General features: G+C 44.7%; 1 protein-coding gene across 1 annotated transcript; it reads left to right on the forward strand.

Moving 5' to 3' along the window:
* The first annotated feature begins 7,541 nt into the window (after positions 1–7,541).
* Positions 7,542–19,998, forward strand: LOC311137559 (meteorin-like protein). Its single transcript, XM_084172076.1, has 4 exons — positions 7,542–8,527; positions 11,291–11,697; positions 17,171–17,230; positions 17,551–19,998. The coding sequence occupies exons 1-4, from the start codon at positions 8,430–8,432 to the stop codon at positions 17,874–17,876; spliced, it is 891 nt and encodes a 296-aa protein (XP_084028202.1). The 5' UTR covers positions 7,542–8,429; the 3' UTR covers positions 17,877–19,998.
* The last annotated feature ends 1,374 nt before the right edge of the window (positions 19,999–21,372 follow it).

Consider the following 21,372-nt stretch of genomic DNA (forward strand, 5'->3'; position numbering starts at 1 on the left):
AGGAATGTGATAAATGATGGTAGCAGCATTCTGACCAGTTGTTTCTTACAGACAGACTGACAGGCTGTGAGGTCATGGAGGAGAGCTTAGGTTGTTGACAGGTGGCCTGTCTCCCTCCCTCCCTCCCTCCCTCCCTCCCTGTGATATCAGTCTTGCTCTATCTTATGAGTGCATTCCAGAACACACAAGCACGCAAGCACGCACGCACGCACGCACGCACGCACACACACACTATCTTCTATCTTATGAGTGCATACCACAGAGTTATTGACATGCTTGAGGTTTCCAGTCTATCTATCAGAGATAAGACTTAATGAAACTATGGACTAACTCTGGAGATAGAGCAGACTGTTAGGTGTTACAGGGCTTAGCCTCCAGCAATACACCTGTTGTTGTTCATCAACCTGGGGGGTTAGAGTAGAGTAGTGTAGAATAGAGTAGAGTAGAATTGAATAGAGTAGAGTAGAGTAGAGTAGAGTAGAGTAGAGTAGAGTAGAGTAGAGTAGAATAGAGTAGAGTAGAATATTGTGTATATACAGTGTATCTGTTGTTTGTGGTCCTGGGGTTTTAGAAGAGAGAGACGGTGTAGAAAGTACAGGAAGATTCAACTCATAGAGTGACATGTAAAAAAATCCTCATCTCACTACCAGTCCTGATCTGGGTATTGCTAAATCAATATTGGCTCTCAGCAGATATACAGTGTCTTTGGAAAGTATTCACACCCCTTGACTTATTCCACATCTTGTTGTGTTACAGCCTGAATTCAAAATGGATTAAATATGTTTTCTCCACCATCTACACACAATACCCCATAATGACAAAGTGAAAACACGTTTTTAGAAAATGTATGCAAAATTAAATACAGAAATATTTCATTTACATACAGTGCCTTCGGAAAGTATTCAGACCTCTTGACTTTTCCAAATTTTCTTACGTTACAGCCTTATTCTAAAATGGATTAAATAAATAAAAATCCTCAGCAATCTACACACAATAGCCTGTAATGACAAAGTGAAAAAAGGTTGTTAGAAATGTAGGCAAATTTATTAGAAATAAAAAACAGAAATACCTTATTTACATAAGTATTCAGACCCTTTGCTTTGAGACTCGAAGTTGAGCTCAGGTGCATCCTGTTTCCATTGATCATCCTTGAGATGTTTCTACAACTTGATTGGAGTCCACCTGTGGTAAATTAAATTGATTGGACATGATTTGGAAAGGCACACTCCTGTCCATATAAGGTCCAACAGTTGACAGTGCATGTCAGAGCAAAAATCAAGCCATGAGCTCGAAGGAATTGTCCGTAGAGCTCCGAGACAGGATTGTGTCGGCACAGATCTGGGGAAGGGTATGAAAAAAATTCTGCCAGCATTGAAGGTCCCCAAGAACACACTGGCATCCATCATTCTTAAATGGAAGAAGTTTGGAACCACCAAGACTCTTCCTAGAGCTGGCCGCCCGGCAAAAATGAGCAATTGGGGGAGAAGAGCCTTGGTCAGGGAGGTAACCAAGAACCCGATGGTCACTCTGACAGAGCTGTAGAGTTCCTCTGTGGAGATGGGAGAACCTTCCAGAAGGACAACCATCTCTGCAGCACTCCAACAATCAGGCCTTTGTGGTAGAGTGGCCAGACAGAAGCCACTCCTCAGTAAAAGGCACATGACAGCCTGCTTGGAGTTTGCCAAAAGGCACCTAAAGACTCTCAGACCATGAGAAACAAGATTCTCTGGTCTGATGAAACCAAGATTGAACTCTTTGGCCTGAACGCCAAGCATCACATCTGGAGAAAACCTGGCACATTCAGTATGGTGAAGCATGGTGGTGGCAGCATCATGCTGTGGGGATGTTTTTCAGCGGCACGGACTGGGAGACTAGTCAGGATCGAGGGAAAGATTAACAGAGCAAAGTACAGAGAGATCCTTGATGAAAACCTGCTCCAGAGCGCTCAGGACCTCAGACTGGGGTGAAGGTTTACCTTCCAACAGGACAATGACCCTAAGCACACAGCCAAGACAACACAAGAGTTGCTTCGGGACAAGTCTCTGAATATCCTTGAGTGGCCCAGCCAAAGCCCGGACTTTAACCCAATCGAACATCTCTGGAGAGACCTGAAAATAGCTGTGCAGCAACGCTCCCCATCCAACCTGACAGAGCTTGAGAGGATCTGCAGAGAAGAATGGGAGAAACTCCCCAAATAGAGGTGTGCCAAGCTTGTAGCGTCATACCCAAGAAGACTCAAGGCTGTAATCACTGCCAAAGGTGCTTCAACAAAGTATTGAGTAAAGGGTCTGAATACTGATGTAAATGTGATATTTCAGGTTTTTATGTTTAATAAATTAGCAACAAAAAAAAATGCTTTGTCATTATGGGGTATTGTGTGTAGATTGATGAGGGGAAAAACTATTTAATGCATTTTAGAATAAGGCTGTAACGTAACAAAATGTGGAAAAAGTCAAGTGGTCTGAATACTTTCCAAATGCATTCACACCTGAGTCAATACTTTGGAAAAGCACCTTTGGCAGCGATTACAGCTGTGAGTCTTTCTGGGTAAGTCTCTAAGCGCTTTATACACCTGGATTGTGCAATATTTGAACATTATTATTTTCAAAATTCTTCAAGTTCTGTCAAATTGGTTGTTGATCATTGCTAGACAACCATTTTCAGGTCTTGCCATAGATTTTCAAGTAGATGCCTGTTCTTAGCTCCATTCCATTAATTGTTTATCCTGAAAAACTCCCCAGTCCCAAGTCCTTAACGAAAACAAGCATACCCATAACATGATGCATCCATCCCTATGCTTGAAAATATGGAGAGTGGTACTCAGTAATGTGTTGTATTGGATTTGCCCCAAACATAACACTATGTATTCGGGACAAAAAGTAAATTGCTTTGCTAGATGTTTTGCAGTATTACTTTAGTGCCTTGTTGCAAACAGGATTAATTTATTCTGTACAGGCGTTCTTCTTTTCACTCTTTTAAAAAGTCACCATTGGCCTCATTGTGAAATCCCTGAGTGGTTTCCATCCTATCTGGCAGGAAGGACGCCTGTATCTTTGTAGTGACTGGGTTTATTGATACATCCAAAGTGTAATTAATAACTTCACCATGCTCAAAGGGATATTCAATGTCAACTTTTATTTTTATTTTTGACCCATCTACCAATAGGTGCCCTTCTTTGCGAGGCATTGGAAAACCTCCCTGATCTTTGTGGTTGAATCTGTGTTTGAAATTCACTGCTTGATTGAGGAACCTTACAGATAATTGTATGTGTGGTGTACAGAGATGAGGTAGTCATTCAAAAAGCATATTAACCACTATTACTGCACACAGTGACTTATGCAACTAATTATGTGACTTGTTAAGCAAATATTTACTCCTGAACTTATTTAGGCTTACCATAACAAAGGGTTTGAATAATGAAATACATTTCAGCTTTTCATTTGTTATTAATTTGTAAAGATTTCTAAATACATCATTCTATTTTGACATTATGGGGTATTGTGTGTAGGCCAAGGAGTGTGAATACTTTCTAGTCCTTCTTTCTCACACACACACACACACACACACACACACACACACACACACACACACACACACACACACAGACACACACACACACAGACACACACACACACAGACACACACACATACAGACACACACACACACACACACACACACACACAGACACAGACACACACACACAGACAAACAGACACACACATGTAGACACACACACACACACAGAGACACACACACACACACAGACACACACACACACACACAGACACACACACACACGCCTGTTTTCTAATTTCACAACATACAGTGAACGGTCCGGGAGAAACCAGAAAAGCTACTTCTTCTAATAACTTTGAGGTGTTTGAGGACAGGCGATGACAGAGCACACAACACACACACACACAGTCACATCCTGCCAGCAGTGCAATCCCGTTTACTGGTGCTTTCTCAGCTTGGGGCTGACTGTGGGCACAGTTACTCCCTCACGGACTCACAGCAGGAGACAGACACATCATTCAGGACAATAACAGCTACTCTGAAATAACAACCTCTACACTCTCTCTCTCCTCCTCTCTCTCTCTCCCTTTTTCTACCCCCCCCCCCCCCCCCCTCTCTCCCCCTCTCTCTCTCTCCCCCTCTCTCTCGCTCTCTTTATCTACTCCCCTCTCTCACTCTCTCTCTCTCTCCCCCCTCTCTCGCTCTCTCTCTCTCTCCCCCTCTCTCTCTCTATCACTCTCTCTCTCTCTCCCCCTCTCTCTCGCTCTCTTTATCTACTCCCCTCTCTCCCCCCCCCCCTCTCTCTCCCCCTCTCTTTCCTTCCTCTCTTTCCTCTTTCTCTCTCTCACACCTCCCTAAAACTGATCTGTTCCCCCTCCCTCCCCCTCCTCACAGCTAGTCAGTACTACATTCTCTTCCCCTGTCCTGTCCAGGCTACATCATATTTACCAAACATGCCTACCTTCTCATGCATACCTCATCACTACTCAATAGAAAGTCTGTGCTGCTCTGCCAAGTTTCAGTCTACAACCACCAACAGGTAGTCATTAACTAGTTTTCTCTTTCTGTGCGTACTTATTCTTCTTGGTTTTTGTTTTTCACTCTCTCTTGCCCCATTCTCCCCCTCCTTCCCTCCTAACCGTCTCTCTCTCCCCCTCCTTCCCTCTCTCCCCCTCCTTCCCTATCTCCCCCTCCTTCCCTCTCTCCCCCTTCCTTCCCTCTCTCTCCCCCTCCTTCCCTCTCTCCCCCTCCTTCCCTCTCTCCCCCTCTCCTTCCCTCTCTCTCCCCCTCCTTCCCTCTCTCTCCCCCTACTTCCCTCTCTCTCCCCTCCGTCTCTCTCCTCCTCTCTCTCTTCTTCTCCCTGATTAAGATATGTGACAGGTGAGGTTTAGGAGAAAACCTGCTTTCCTTTCAGCTGCAGTCAGTCAGTCAATCAGTCAGTCAGTCAGTCACAGGGAAAATAAAAAAACAAAACACAGGGAACTGACTAGAGATAACACAACTGGAATAACAAGACAAGAGGAGGACGGTCCCACTTTAAAACAACTAACTACTGTCCCACTTTAAACCAACTAACTACTGGCACACTTTAAACAACTAACTACTGTCACACTATAAAACAACAAACTACTGTCCCACTTTAAAACAACAAACTACTGTCCCACTTTAAAACATCTAACTACTGTCCCACTTTAAAACAACAAACTACTGGCACACTTTAAAACAACTAACTACTGGCACACTTTAAAACAACTAACTACTGGCACACTTTAAAACAACTAACTACTGGCACACTTTAAAACAACTAACTACTGGCACACTTTAAAACAACTAACTACTGGCACACTTTAAAACAACTAACTACTGGCACACTTTAAAACAACTAACTACTGGCACACTTTAAAACAACTAACTACTGGCACACTTTAAAACAACTAACTACTGGCACACTTTAAACCAACTAACTACTATCCCACTTTAAAACAACTAATTACTATCCCACTTTAAAACAACAACAACTTTAAAAGTGTTTAGGTTGTGAAGCAGTTAGGCCTTATAAAAGATTTAGAGAGGAAGTCACAGGGAAAAATTGCCCACAGTTGTAAAATGTATGGTGGATTGGACAGATAATGGGTTGTAAGGGATTTATCTCTCTCTCTCTCTATTTATCTCTCTCTCCCTCTCCCCTCCCTCTCTCTCTCTCAATTCAATTTCAATTTAAGGGCTTTATTGGCATAGGAAACGTATGTTAACATTGCCAAAGCAAGTGAAGTAGATAGTACACAAAAGTGAAATAAACAATAAATATTAACAGTAAACATTACACTCAGAAGTTCCAAAAGAATAAAGACATTTCAAATGTCATATTATGTATATATACAGTGTTGTAACAATGTGCAAATAGTTAAAGTACAAAGGGAAAATAAATAAACATAAATATGGGTTGTGTTTACAATGGTGTTTGTTCTTCACTGGTTGACCTTTTCTTGTGGCAACAGGTCATAAATATTGCTGCTGTGATGGGCACACTGTGGTTTTTCACCCAGTAGATAAGGGAGTTTATCAAAATTGGGTTTGTTTTCGAATTCTTTGTGGGTCTGCGTAATCTGAGGGAAGTATGTGTCTCTAATTATGTCATACATTTGGCAGGAGGTTAGGAAGTGCAGCTCAGTTTCCACCTCAATTTGTGGGCAGTGTGCACATAGCCTGTCTTCTCTTGAGAGGAAGGTCTGCCTACGGCGACCTTTCTCAATAGCAAGGCTATGCTCACTGAGTCTGTACATAGTCAAAGATTGCCTTAAATTTGGGTCAGTCACAGTGGTCAGGTATTCTGCCACTGTGTACTCTCTGTTTAGGGCCAAATAGCATTCTAGTTTGCTCTGTTTTTTTGTTAATTCTTTCCAATGTGTCAAGTAATTATCTTTTTGTTTTCTCATGATTTGGTTGGGTCTAATTGTGTTGCTGTGCTGGGGCTCTGTGGGGTCTGTTTGTGTTTGTGAGCAGAGCCCCAGGACCAGCTTGCTTAGGTGACTCTTCTATAGGTTAATCTCTCTGTAGGTGATGGCTTTGTTATAGAAGGTTTGGGAATCACTTCCTTTTAGGTGGTTGTAGAATTTAACGGCTCTTTTCAGAATTTTGGTAATGAGCGGGTATCGGCCTAATTCTGCTCTGCATGCATTATTTGGTGTTTTACCAAGGGATGTTTTTCTCAATTTGGTGTTTGTTCCATTTTGTGAATTCTTGGTTGGTGAGCAGACCCCAAAACTCACAATCATAAAGGGCAATGGGTTCTATAACTGATTCAAGTATTTTTAGCCAGATCCTAATTGGTTTGTCGAATGTTATGTTCCTTTTGATGGCATAGAAAGTCCTTCTTGCCTTGTCTCTCAGATCGTTCACAGCTTTGTGGAAGTTACCTGTGGCGCTGATGTTTAGGCCGAGGTATGTATAGTTTTTTGTGTGCTCTAAGGCAACGGTGTCTAGATGGAATTTGTATTTGTGATCCTAGCAACTGGACCTTTTTTGGAACACCATTATTTTTTGTCTTACTGAGATTCACTGCCCAGGTCTGACAGAATCTGTGCAGAAGATCTAGGTGCTGCTGTAGGCCCTCCTTAGTTGGGAACAGAAGCACCAGATCATCAGCAAACAGTAGACATTTGACTTCAGATTGTAGTAGGGTGAGGCCGGGTGCTGCAGACTGTTCTAGTGCCCTCGCCAAGTCGTTGATATATATATATATATATATATATATATATATATATATATATATATATATATATATATGTCTGTCTCTCACTCTTTATCCCTCGGTTTCACACATTCATAATAGTTGTTTAAGCCATACAGGTGTAGCAGTGGCTGTGGAGACAGGTGTCATTGTGGTGGGGTTGACTCTCAGACAGCGTGTCCCAACATGCATCATGGTTACATTACAACAGCTAGGGCCCAGTCAGTATGTCTAGGCAACATGCTGCAACAATGTAGCCAAGACCAATACAAATACTGTAATAGCATAGAGGACACACACACACACACACACAAAGAAATCAGAGATGAAAAGTACTTGTCTCAAACAGCTTTAGTTTCCTCTGTCTCAAACAGCTCTAGTTTCCCCTGTCTAACAGGTTTCTGTTTTTTTTATTTTTTATATGATTGTGTGTGTGTGCGCGCGGACGGGCACGTGCGTGTACGTGTGTGTGTGCGTAGTTCAATGGAATAACACACTCATGTCTTGTTACAAAGAAAAACTTACCCAAGAGGACTATGTTTATGACAGCCTATCTAATGTAACGGACATTATAGTTGTACCCACATATGTCATCATAACAAATGACTGACAACAGATATCAAGAGGAATTGCAATAATGAGGGGGCACTTTTGGAAAGGAAAAGTTTGAGATAATGAACCACAGATCACTCAGTCAACTTACCCAACCTTTCAACTGTGGGTTAGTTAGTTCGACTGTAGACTTTCTAATGTATGATTTATAAGTTCTTAGTAAGTAGATACTAGCCTAGGTGAGATTTTGTAATCGTTGAAACATACTTCCAAGATCTAGCCGAGAATGCATTGCGCACGCGTGCTGATCTGCTGGGTGAAGGGGAGTGACGTGGAGAAGAAATCAGAGCAGAGAAATTCACTCACTGAAGTTCCAGTAAAGGAATTCAAGCAGCCGCTGTCGGTTGTAGCCTACGATATAGTGGATGGTTCTAGGTGAAGTAGTGCTTTTTTCGCTGTTCTACTGGCCTTTACCGGAAGAAAAAAAAAATAACAACACTCGAAGACACTTTAACAAGCGAGCAGAACCGATGGGGACGTTATGTCGTTGGAGTTACGCGGGTGGATTTGGTTGTTTTAGTTGAGAAGAAGGAAAGTGTTGCGCTCGGAGCAACAGCGGTGGGATTAAACATGCTGACACCGATTTTGGCATACTTTCTATCGGTTCTCCTGCTGTGTCGGATAGCGTTCTCTCAATACTCCAGCGATCAGTGTAGTTGGAAGGGCAGGTGAGAGTTCTTCTTTATAACTTTCATTATTTCATGAACTGCTTGTTCATAATGGTCGAATTGAAAAGGAGCTGTGCAGACGCACTATTTGTAGGCTACCATTTAGATTTGAATGCTTAGTTTTGTGGAAATTAAAGTTACAGAATGGTGAATGCGTCAGTGTTTTTATCCAAGGCCGACTGGTGAAGAGACTGTTACAATGTAATAAACTAAATAGAGAATGAGTTATCCATTCTCTTCTGAGAGGTGAATTGCAATATTGTTTCCCTCTCACTGAATGATCACCTTGAGTCAGGTCTGTGGAATGCTACTTCTGTCAAGGAAGCCAAGTGCAGAGGTTTATTTATTTTAATTTTATTTTCACAACATAATGGTTTTGATATTATTACATATTTTTGCTAATTATAGTTTAAAGCATTAATAATCAACTGAAATTGACTCTTTTTTTAATCCAAGCGTTCTAATTTGGAACACTTTTAGGAGCACGTTTTAATGTTGATACATTTCAATGTTCAAAATGGAAACGCATACATTGATTCATGAAAAAACACACTGATTAGAGGACATGATGGCCTAGCTACCCTACAGCAGTAAAAGTACAGTTTGAGGTGGCTCCTCACAACGTCAATAACAGGCTACCTTGTATAATTTTCTACATCTCAAGGCCACTTTGCCCTTTTGGTTCTTACTTCCCTACCTACACTTGTTTTATAAAATGTATAGTCTGACTTTTTAGAAGCAGCACCATGGCTTAAATATTGATATAGTAAGAGGCTTTAGTACTTGACTGACACCTCTTGAAGTTTGACACTTCATGAATGCCTCTAATATGCTCTATGTAGATATTAAATTACTGCTGATGATATGGTGATGTTACACAGGTAAAAACACTACTTTTCATCATCAATCATCTATTACAGACAATCTAGTGGGTGAAATTGGGTGAATGTCCAATTGGGTGAGTGTCCAATTTGGTGAGCTGCAGTGCCAGGAAGAGAAAGTGGTAATGTTTCCTCTTCCAAGCCAGCCGAGGAGTAGTCTTACTAAGCAGTTACTCTGAGCCTGTACCAATGAATCTGTTGCTCGTTAGCTCTCCTTTTAGCTAATCTCTTCTAATTGCATGCAGACTAGAGATGGAGAGATGGTGGAGGAGGAGTTGAACTGAGTTAATTAAAGAGAATGTGGTGAGGAGTGGAAAGGCTGGTTGGGTTATGATGACCAACATGTGCTCTCCTCTGGTCCTCACATCAATGGGCCTTATTCATATTTCACCATTTCATTTTCATTTTTAAATTGGGTCATTCCTTCCAAAAAACATCCTAACCACCAGCATGTTGCTGTTGGCATGGCATCCATATGGTAATAGAAGTCTGCTGCTAGTTTCCAGCCTATAGGCCTCTATAGCTTGGCTTTGCTACGAATGACAGACTTGGGCCCTAGTCTAGGACTTCAGATGATGCATTAAGTTCTCTGTTTGCATCCCAAATGGCACCCTATTCCCTACAGTGTCCTATGGGCCCTGGTCAAAAGTAGTGCACTACATAGGGAATAGGGTGCCATTTGGGACACTCAGCCTGTCAGTGTGTGTATGGAGTAAGTGGTTCGGTGGTGCTGTCTGTCTGGCGCCGGGGGTTCTGTCCAGAGTTCTGCCCGGACATGTCTCTTCCAGTCCTTTTGTCCCGGCAGCAAGGGGAGGTTTGGGTGATTGACCTGCATTTTGCTCTTGCATTCAGCAGAGGCTCCTGGCAGCCTGGTTACTGTTGCTGTCGTTGGTTGTCTAAGTCGACTCCACTGTGTGTTCGCGGTGCAGCAGAAGCCTCTGTGAGGCTGTGTCCCAAATGGCATGTTATTCCCTATACAGTAAAATACCTTTGACCAGGGCCTATGGCGCTATATAGGGAATAGGGTGCAATTTGGGATGCAGCCTCTGTGAGTCTGTGTCCCGCTCCTGTTCATTCATCCACTTCTGTCTCTAGACTCTGTCTCCCCCCCCCTCTCTCCGACCCTGCCGCAGCCTGCCAGGCAGTCGGTAATGTGTTGCCAGAGCAGTGAGCCCAGAAGGAACGATGTGCCATAAGACGTTGGGGTTGAGGTCAGTTGAGCCGCGTGGAGGCAGGGCGGCTCGTGACTGGTCATGCTGCCGGCCGTGTGCAGCACGGAGCCGCAGGAGCCTTAACACTTTGTCTAAGGATATTAAACCACCGCCAGGCAACACACAGCTACACACACACACTTTGCCTATTTCCAATATAGTGCACTACTTTTGACCAGAGCCCTGTATAGGAAATAAGGGTCCATTGAAACAGGCTTCTTCTTGGCACAGAGCTGCAGTCTGTAGTCTGCCTGTTGAGTATGATCAGAGGCAGAACTGACTCTCATGATCACGCGAAGCGCTGATATTTCTCTTTGAAGCGGCACTGTATTTCAGAAAAGGTTATGAGAAGAAAGCTGACATTTTCTGTTCTTTTGCCAAGTTATAGGCCTATTTTTTTTTTCGGGCTTGGTTCTTGGCTGGTGAACCACTGATTAGCTTATTCTCTGTTCTATATTCATACAGACACGTTCAGACTGTTGGACAGGCAGTCACAGACAATGGTTCATGGTTGGCATTTCTCACCCAAAACACCATGTTTTTCTCCAGACCAAATATATATAATTATTTCTAATTATTTCACACCTATCAAAAGTGTGTTAGGAGTGTGTCCATGACTCTGTCCATGATGTGTTGTTGACCTCTTCCTTACCTTTCTCCCCCCCTCCCAGTGGTCTAACCCATGAGGGCCACACCCGTGATGTGGAGCAGGTCTACCTGCGTTGTTCCCAGGGTTCCCTCGACTGGCTCTACCCTACAGGGGCCATCATCGTCAACCTGCGGCCCAACACCCAGTCCCCGGCAGCCGCCCGTCTCTCCGTCTGCGTCAAGCCCTCCAGGGACTCCCACGGGGCTAACATCTACCTGGACCGGGCCGGGAAGCTGCGTCTGCTGCTGAGGGAGCAGGACCAGGCCCAGGGGAAGGTGACCTGCTTCAGCATCCAGGAAGGGGCTATGTTCATAGAGGCCATACCTCACAGAGACATCAGTAAGAGGATCACCTCGTTTCAGTATGAGCTGGTGACAGAGAGGACCGGAGGTGGAGCCTTGGCTGGGGTGGAGCCACATGCACTGTCCGGTAAGATACACTCCTATTGTTGTTGCTTTGGTCATTAAAGGGGAAGTTCACTATGGCTAAAGTAAAGACAGTACAGTATGAAGACAGGCTAAAACTGCTTCTCCAGTAGAAATTCCCGTTCACAATTGTAGGCGATGTCATGGTGACGTTGGCTATCAAAGCTCACGTCTAACGGTCGCTTCGCGCCGAACTGTGCATGTGCAGGCCGTCAAATCAAAGGCACTCTTTCCATATAAAGTTGTTTTTGACAAATGAAAGCGTGTCAGTTTGTAATAACATATTCAACTATTTAAGACATTGTCTCGAATCTAGGTTGTGCGTTTTTAGATTTAGAGAAAATAAATAATTATTCACCTCTCTCATTGACTTCTCATACCCCAAACCCCGGCCTGGTCTGGTCGGTCTGTTTCACAAGCATGCCCCGAAGTCTTGCGATGTTGCGGCTCTGGGTTTAGAAACTCTGTGGCTAAAGTCAACTGAAGTTTGTAGTGGCTGATGGCAGACAACTGAACCATAGATTATAGTTTCTCCTGGCCCATTACACTACTTTCAAGGTGAGGAACCTTCTAACATCAAGTTGTAAAATCCTGAACATCCCCTTTTAATGCTAAAGTTGGTGAAAATGGCTAAATAGAGGAATCCTAACAGTGGATTACAGACTCTCCTGATTGGCCCAGAGACTACATTCAAGGAAAGGAACCATCTAACTAATGATGTCATTTTGGTGACCTATCCCTTTGAGTTTTGTATCAATGTCATGAGGCCTGAACAGTATCCTTACTGTTCCAGTTGAGTTATCCAGACTGAGGTAGATCAGAGAAAGTCAACTGGGCATTCAGCTGACAGTTTTTTTGATTGACTCACTATGAAATAGTTTCCTTTGTCTCGGTGTCTGTAGTCATGACATAGCTCTGTACTAAATGCAGCCATCTGCTGGTGAAAACGTCTCAGTTTGCAGATCTGTATTTATAAGAAAAAACAATTCCAAATTATTTTTGATATTCAATTTTCAGTTTATTTCTCTTTCTACTGAAGAAAGTCTGAATCTCAGTGTTGTTTTTGTAATATTATGTTACACTGACAATTCTATGTTGATATTTCACAGTTACCTTCCCACAAGTTAGTCTTATGAACTGGTGTACCCATGGGACTGAGTTGACTTGGGGAGTGTTTCATAGCTGACAGTACCCTGGTCTGTCTGTATGGAGGGCTACAGTGAAACGGAGAGGGCCTCACTCTAAAAACAGAGCCGTGTTTTCATCATGCTGTGTACCTGCCAACCCTGCATGACTCCTGTCTGCGAAGAGATCCAGACCAGAGACACTGTGTTTTTCTTCCACTAAATGAGTAATAGGAGTTACATCTGTTTCTACCTCTTTCTGGGGTCACGTGTTCATATCCTGCATAATCAGCTGGCACAATGATGAGATAGAGAGACTGATAAACAGTCAGGACCTAATGTAGAAGATCTAACATAGTGGTGTAATGGTTGTAGCTAGTGTAGTTAGCTCAGGTTGGGCTTAATGAAGGTGATCTAACATAGGGGTGTAATGGTTGTTTTGGCCAGGTTGTAGCTAGTGTAGTTGGCTCAGGTTGGGCATAATGTAGTGCTGCTGGGTCCAGGTTCTAATGTAGTAGCCTAAGGCTCAGGGTTGTTTTGACCGGCTTGGTTTCCTGCGCTCTGTGCTTCTGTGGTATGAGCTTGTGGTGTGATGTGGCGGCAGGTCCCTAGCCCAGGGGGAGAGGGAGGGAGGGAGCCCTGGGTCTTGTGTCGTTGACTCGGCAGCAGGGTCTAGAGGGCTTGGTGATCTGAGTGCACTTGTTTGGCTCTGTTTTCTCTCTCTCCCTCTCTCTCTCTCCCTCTCCCTTTCTCTCTCCCTCTCTCTCTCCCTGTATGTTTTTCTCCACTTCTTTCTAGTTCTCTCTGTCAGACCTGCTGTGCTGGGATTGAGTTGCTCTCTCATCCATCTCCCTGGAATGTATCTCACACCAGATGTTGAGAGAAGACCTTTATTTCTCTCTCTCTCTGCCTCCTCTCTCTCTCTCTCTCTCTGCCTCCTCTCTCTCTGCCTCCTCTCTCTCTGCCTCCTCTCTCTCTCTCTCTCTCTCTCTCTCTTTCCTACATCTATATTTCTCCCTCTGTCTACTCTTCTCTTTCTTTCCTCTTCCCTTCATCTGTCCTGTCTTCCCTCTCTTCCTCTGTCCTTCTGAAGTGGTTGTCATCAGAGAAGGGTGGTATTGCTGCGCTGCACTCCATTAGAGGGGAATGCATCTGGTACCAGATGTTGCAGCTGGGGACACCATCTCCCCCTTTCCTTCCCTCCACCTCTCCTCCCATCCCTCCATCCCCTCTCTGTGAAGTGGTTGTGATGGGAGCAGTGCAGTGTGTTTGGGTAGAGAAAGATGACTCCAACTCAGATCATGCCAGGCCATTCCTGTGGCAACGTTTCATGTCTGACATGTGAGCCCTGACCAGAGTGCGAGACCAGAGAGGGAGAGAGTGAAACCAGAGAGAGAGAGAGCAAGACCAGAGAGAGAGACCGAGACCAGAGAGAGACCGAGACCAGAGAGAGACCGAGACCAGAGAGAGACCGAGACCAGAGAGAGACCGAGACCAGAGAGAGAGAGAGAGAGGGAGACCAGAGAGAGAAAGAGAGAGAGAGAGAGGGAGACCAGAGAGAGAGAGGGAGACCAGAGAGAGAGAGGGAGACCAGAGAGAGAGAGGGAGAGACCAGAGAGAGAGAGACCAGAGAGAGAGAGAGAGAGAGGGAGACCAGGGAGAGACCAGAGAGACCAGAGAGAGAGAGAGACCAGAGAGAGAGAGAGACCAGAGAGAGAGAGAGACCAGAGAGAGAGTGTGACCAGAGAGAGAGTGTGACCAGAGAGAGAGTGTGACCAGAGAGAGAGTGTGACCAGAGAGAGAGAGAGAGACCAGAGAGAGAGAGGGAGACCAGAGAGGGAGAGAGTGTGACCAGAGAGAGAGAGAGACCAGAGAGAGTGTGACCAGAGAGAGAGAGAGACCAGAGAGAGACCAGAGAGAGAGAGGGAGAGAGAGAGACCAGAGAAAGAGATAGAGGGAGGAGAGCAGCTAGCTGGAAAAAACGTGGCTGCCTCGCGAATAGCACCCTATCCCCTACGGGCCCTGGTCTAAAGTAGTGCACTATAAAGGGAATAGGGTACTGTTTGGGACTCAGAACAGGGTTAAGGTTTGGAGCCTGTGGTACGCCATGTCCTAGAGGTTCTCTGAAGCTATGGCGGCAGCCCCAACCCTCTCATCAAAGGCCCTGCTCCCTACTCGTTGCACTGGGGGCGAGGGGGGCAGTCATTCGTTCGGTCGGCTACTCTGATGTCACCCTCCTCTCCAGCTGTTCCTAAGCCCCTGAGCCTGTGGCTGGGTAACCCCTGACCCCCAACTTCTGACCTCTGTTGGTTGTGCGCAGCGCCATGTGTTTACAACACCAGCTGACCTGGGACTTGCACTCATCAACCCCTCCTCACACTTCCCTCCTCACCCTCCCCTCACCCCCTCCCCTCAACCCCTCCTCACCCTCCCCTCAACCCCCCCTCAACCCCTCCTCACCCTTCCCTCAACCCCTCCTCACCCTCCCCTCAACACCTCCTCAACCCCCCCTATCCTCCCCTCAACCCCTCCTCAACCCCCCAACTTTCTCTGTGGGGCTGACCCTCTAGCCACAGTGTTTTATAAGACCTAATGAAGACTTTCTCTGTGGGGCTGACCCTTTAGCCACAGTGTTTTATAAGACCTAATGAAGACTTTCTCTGTCACTAGAGAATCCAGACTGGGATGATTTAGAGACCTTTCCTCTGTCATAAAGACCTCACTAGAGACTGCAGACTGGGATGATTTAGAGACCTTTCCTCTGTCATAAAGACCTCACTAGAGACTGCAGACTGGGATGATTTAGAGACCTTTCCTCTGTCATAAAGACCTCACTAGAGACAGAGATAGATTCCAGGAGGAGGGTAGAGGAGAGTGGCTGGGTGTATGTGACCTGTAGTATAGCCCTAAGACTGGGGGTTTCACTATATGACCAGGGACTGGGGGTTTCATAACCATGTCAACATGAGGTCAAAATCAGGCCTATAACCATGTTTACACGAGGTCAAAACCAGGCCTATAACCATGTTTACATGAGGTCAAAACCAGGCCTATAACCATGTTTACACGAGGTCAAAACCAGGCCTATAACCATGTTTACACGAGTTCAAAACCGGCCTATAACCATGTTTACACGAGGTCAAAACCAGGCCTATAACCATGTTTACATGAGGTCAAAACCAGGTGTATAACCATGTTTACATGAGGTCAAAACCAGGCCTATAACCATGTTTACATGAGGTCAAAACTAGGCCTATAACCATGTTTACATGAGGTCAAAACTAGGCCTATAACCATGTTTACACGAGGTCAAAACCAGGCCTATAACCATGTTTACATGAGGTCAAAACTAGGCCTATAACCATGTTTACATGAGCTCAAAACCAGGCCTATAACCAGGTTTACATGAGGTCAAAACCAGGCCTATAACCATGTGAACACGAGGTCACCATTGCAAACATAGTTACCTCTGTTCCCAGTGAGCCTTGTAGAAAGACACCATGTGCAGCCAGCCCAGGTCAGAGATGTAGCAGCTTTGCCTTGCCTCATCTGGAGTGTCAGGCAGGGTGTGTTGGGGGTGGTCTCTGTAGCCTCTGAGAGGTGCCTCCTGGGGCATCCACCTCCCCCATCCTCACCCTCACACCCCGTCCTCCCCTCACCTCCCCCATCCTCTCCCTCACACCCCGTCCTCCCCTCACCTCCCCCATCCTCCTCCTCACACCTGTCCTCCCCTCACCTCCCCCATCCTTCCTCTCACACCCCGTTCAACCCTCACCCCCCCCCCTGCCACCCCGCACCTCCCCCACACATCCCCTCCCAGCACCAGGCCTGTTTAATGAGTAGCCCCTGTCCTGTATCTCAGGCCGACAGAGAGACAGTCAGTCAGTCAGGACCAGGTCCGCTCTGTTTGGTGTAAAAGTCATAGTCCATGACAGGAGACTCCCGTCCTGCTGCCTGCCTGTTGGCCTGCCTGTTCTGCCTGGGCTGCTGGGTAAATAAGCAACCATCTGGGAGAGCTGAAATTAATTACAGCACATGCATCCCTACGGGCCACAGCCCACTTCCTGTGTGTGTGTGCGGCACGTGTCTTCAATGACCTGCTTTGTGACTGTTCTTTAAATAGTTGAAGTGCTAGAGTTGATAGGGTTGTCTGACCTTAAATAATGAAGGCCTCACTTTGATCCCTGGTAGAACTCTCTGTCTGTCTTTTGTCCTGTAGCTCATCTCCTCTCTCGCTCTTTCTTTCTTTCTTTCTTTCTTTCTTTCTTTCTTTCTTTCTTTCTTTCTTTCTTTCTTTCTTCTCTGTCTGTCTTTTGTCCAGTAGCTCATCTCTTCTCTCTTCTCTCTCCACAGCCCCCTGTCAGCCCTGCAGTGATGCTGAGGTGCTGTTAGCCGTCTGCACCAGCGACTTTGGTAAGAACTATTTAGAAACCCTTTATACATTATTTTAGGTATAGTTATTAAAGGTACAATATGTCAAAATGTCCTGGTTGCTAACTGATCTACCGCTTATTTCACTTGCTTTCAATGAGAATGACAGATCTATAACTCACATTTTATATGTGCATTTGGTCGGGTCGCCCACAAAGTTATATTATGGACCTTTAAATGTGAAGTGTTACTGTTGTGTTTATGGCATTGTTTGTATTTTACTGTTGTAGTATTTGTTCTACTTTATACTGTACTGTAGTACTCTAACATCTATCAACGCTCTCCTGTCTTCCTCTCTGCAGTGGGGAGGGGCACCATCCAGGGGGTGGAGCAGGAGGCGGAGCAGTTGTCGGTCACCGTGGCAATAAGCCGCCTGTACAGACAGAAGACTCAGGTGTTTGTGTCAGGGGGGGTGAGAGTGAGGAGGTGGACAGGCAGGGTGAGGATGCCCAGGCAGTGTGGGGTGAGGCCCGGCCCAGGGAAGGGGGATGGAGACTTCCTGTTCACGGGGAGCGTAAGGTTCGGGGAGGCCTGGATGGGGTGTGCCCCGAGATACAAGGACTTCCTCAGACTGTACCAGGTGGCAGAGCAGAGTGGGACTAACCCCTGTCATGTGGACACAGACTGAGGGTCAGGGAGCTACCTGGCCTGGAAACACCACCAAACACAAACTGAAGGTCAGAGAGCTACCTGGCCACACCCACAACAACAGGCCGCTTCCTGAATGGACAGCAGACCCAGGTCTGAGCCTAATGTGGACACTAACTGAGAGGGGCGCAGACAGACAGATGGACAGACAGTCTGCTGCAGACACACAGATACCTTCTCCTTCTACGGTCTTCCTGCTCTGGAGCTCCTGAATGTTGCCAAGCAGCACTGTGACTGTTGGACCAATTTCTCAACGCCAACGTTGTTGTTGTTGTGGAATGTTCTAAGACTGTTCTAGAATGTTCTAAGACTGTTCCATTGGAATGTTCTAAGACTTCTATTCTCTGAGAAGTACATCAACTGTCAGATGATGTGAGGTTTCTAATGTAGCAGACCCTCTTTGGAACTAATGTGTATAAAATGTTGTGGATAAAATGTGCAAGATGAAGATTTCTGAAACAGAGGATCCAACTGCTTTGTGAAAAGCTTGATGTACAGTTTTGAAGATGTTTCTTATGAAAGAAATGTATACATTTAAAGCCTGCTTTTTATTTGTGATTTATTTTGTTTTTTAAATGTAGAAGTGCAATTTACAGCCTTTATTATGTCCTCAGGCTGTTGAATTATAAAACCCTTTTTTTTATTTTTTATTCTTCTTTTTTTTTATTAAAAGTTGTATTCCTTGGAACATCGCGTTGTGTGTGTGTGTGTGCGCACGTTTTGTGTGTGTGTGAAATGAAAATATATTTAAACAAACCAAATCACCAAGGACAAAACCAACCTAGAACGCCCACAGACAGACTTCAGTGTCCATGGCCATTTCCTATTGAAGACTTTCATTGTTCCTATTAGTAATATTTAGTCTCCTCACCTTGCAGGGTGGTGCAGAGTTCAATTTCTCCTCACAATGAAGGTCAGTGTCTTTGCATGAGTAGAGGTTAGATCACTGAAAAGTAGTAGACCCTGATCACGTTAGCGGCTGGATTCAATCTGTTTCGCTGAAGTTCAGCGTTAAGTGTGATTAGAAATTTAAACACAATGTTCCAGAGTTAGCGGAGACTGCATTAACGGTAAATGCTGCATATGTTGGCTCAGTAGGAAATTACCTTTAACCCCTAAAAGTCTAAGCCTTTGGGGGGTAGGATCATTTAGCTATTTGATTTTTTAAATGTAAGACCCCTGTAGGTATCCAAAAAAAGATATAGACAAATTATTTAATTTGGCCTTTACTGCTATAGCCCATAGAAACGAATTGAATAACACATTCATAAATGGCAAAACAGACAGTCAAAAAAGGAATAATGAGGAATACGATTTCAGTGTCTATATTTAAGCTATAGCTAGGAAAGCTCAGGATTTATTTTTATTTTTATTTCTACACATAGTTAAAGCTGCAATATGTAACTTTTTGGGCGACCTGACCAAATTCACATAAAAATGTAGTTATAGATCTGTCATTGTCATTGAAAGCAAGTGTAAGAAGTAGATCTGTTCTATGTGCGCTATTTCTATGCTTCCAGTTCTTAAGTTTGTTTTTTGCGTGTTTTACTTTCGGTTTTGTACACCAGCTTCAAACAGCTGAAAATACAATATTTGGGGGTTATGGAAATGATATTTCAGAGCTGTTTGGTTGGTACAATGATTCTCTACACTATACATGCAAGTTTTGTCACAAACTGAAATTAGGCGAACTATTAGAATGTTTGCAACCAGTAATTGGCGGAGTGATTTCTGTCTGCGTAGTGCGCCTTTAAACCCCTTTTTAATTTTGGCACAAAACTACTTCCATACTTCCATTCATTTTTTTAACCGGTACCGGGTTACCTTCAGACGTAAATTGTTAAAAGTAGTCCTTGTGCATAGAGTTGTATAGTTTGTTGAACATTGAAAATAAAATATTTTTGTTTGGCATACATTTGAAGTGAAAAATCTGAGTCTCAGTTAAATTCCGTTACCGTGGAATTAACCTTTAGATCAAGTCACTTACTGGGTAAAAGGCTCTTGTTGTGCCCCAAAGGAATGACTGAGGCCCCTTCATGGACGCAAATGTTGTAAAGCAGCGATATGATATCTGGGAGATGCATTAAATGTCAAGGTGATAGAACTGTCCTGTGTTTTTGTTATTTGTCCAGACTACTTAGTACAACTTTAGCCATGTGAACATGAGGTCACCATTGCAAACATAGTTACCTCTGTTCCCAGTGAGCCCTGTAGAAAGACACCATGTGTAGCCAGCCCAGGTCAGAGATGTAGCAGCTTTGCCTTGCCTCATCTGGAGTGTCAGGCAGGGTGTGTTGGGGGTGGTCTCTGTAGCCTCTGAGAGGTGCCTCCTGGGGCAGCCACCTCTCCCATCCTCCCCCTGCCACCCCGTCCTCCCCGCACCTCCCCCACACATCCCCTCCCAGCACCAGGCCTGTTTATTGAGTAGCCCCTGTCCTGTACCTCAGGCCGACAGTCAGGCAGTCAGTCAGGACCAGGTGCGCTCTGTTTGGTGTAAAAGTCATAGTCCATGACAGGAGACTCCCGTTCTGCTGCCTGCCTGTTGGCCTGCCTGCATGGGCTGCCTGTTATACTCCTGTTCTGCCTGCCTGCTGGGGCTGCTGGGTAAATAAACAACCATCTGGGAAACATGAAGTTAATTACAGCACATGCCTCCCTGCGGGCCACAGCCCACTTCCTGTATGTGTGTGTCGACCACGCGCCTGGTGCCTTCAATGACTGGCCTTGTGTGTGTCTGTTACTGAGGTAGTTGAAGCCGTAAAGTGGTAGAGAAAGTGCTAGAGTTGATAGCGAGTCTGTGACAGTAACTGTTGTATGACATAAAAGAGTAAAGGCATCCATTTTCACTCTTACTGGACATGGTATACTATAGCTGTCTGTCTTTCTTTTGGCCTGTGGCTCATCCCTTCTTCTCTCTCCACAGAGGGGTGCAGATAGACAGATGGACAGAAGGTCTGCCGCAGACACAGATACCTTCTCCTTCTACTGTCTTCCTGCTCTGGAGCTCCTGAATGTTGCCAAGCAGCACTGTGACTGTTGGACTAATTTCTCAACGCCAACGTTGTTGTTGTTGTGGAATGTTCTAAGACTGTTCTAGAATGTTCTAAGACTGTTCCATTGGAATGTTCTAAGACTTCTATTCTCTGAGAAGTACATCAACTGTCAGATGATGTGAGGTTTCTAATGTAGCAGACCCTCTTTGGAACTAATGTGTAGAAAATGTGAAAGATGAGCATTTCTGAAACGGAGGATCCAACTGCTTTGTGAAATGCTTGATGTACAGTTTTGAAGATATATGTTTCTTATGAAAGAAATGTATACATTTAAATTCTGCTTTTTTATTTTTATTTTACTGAAAATATCGAAATGCAAGGTATTATGTCCTTAGGCTGTTGAATTATAAAAAGGTTATGTATTTATTTTTCTCCAGTGATTAAACGTTTTTATTCCCTGGACCACCGTGTTTGTGTTGTGTG

The sequence above is a fragment of the Coregonus lavaretus genome (genome assembly GCF_964263955.1).
Source record: "Coregonus lavaretus genome assembly, chromosome: 2".
Classification (NCBI taxonomy): Eukaryota; Metazoa; Chordata; class Actinopteri; order Salmoniformes; family Salmonidae; genus Coregonus; species Coregonus lavaretus.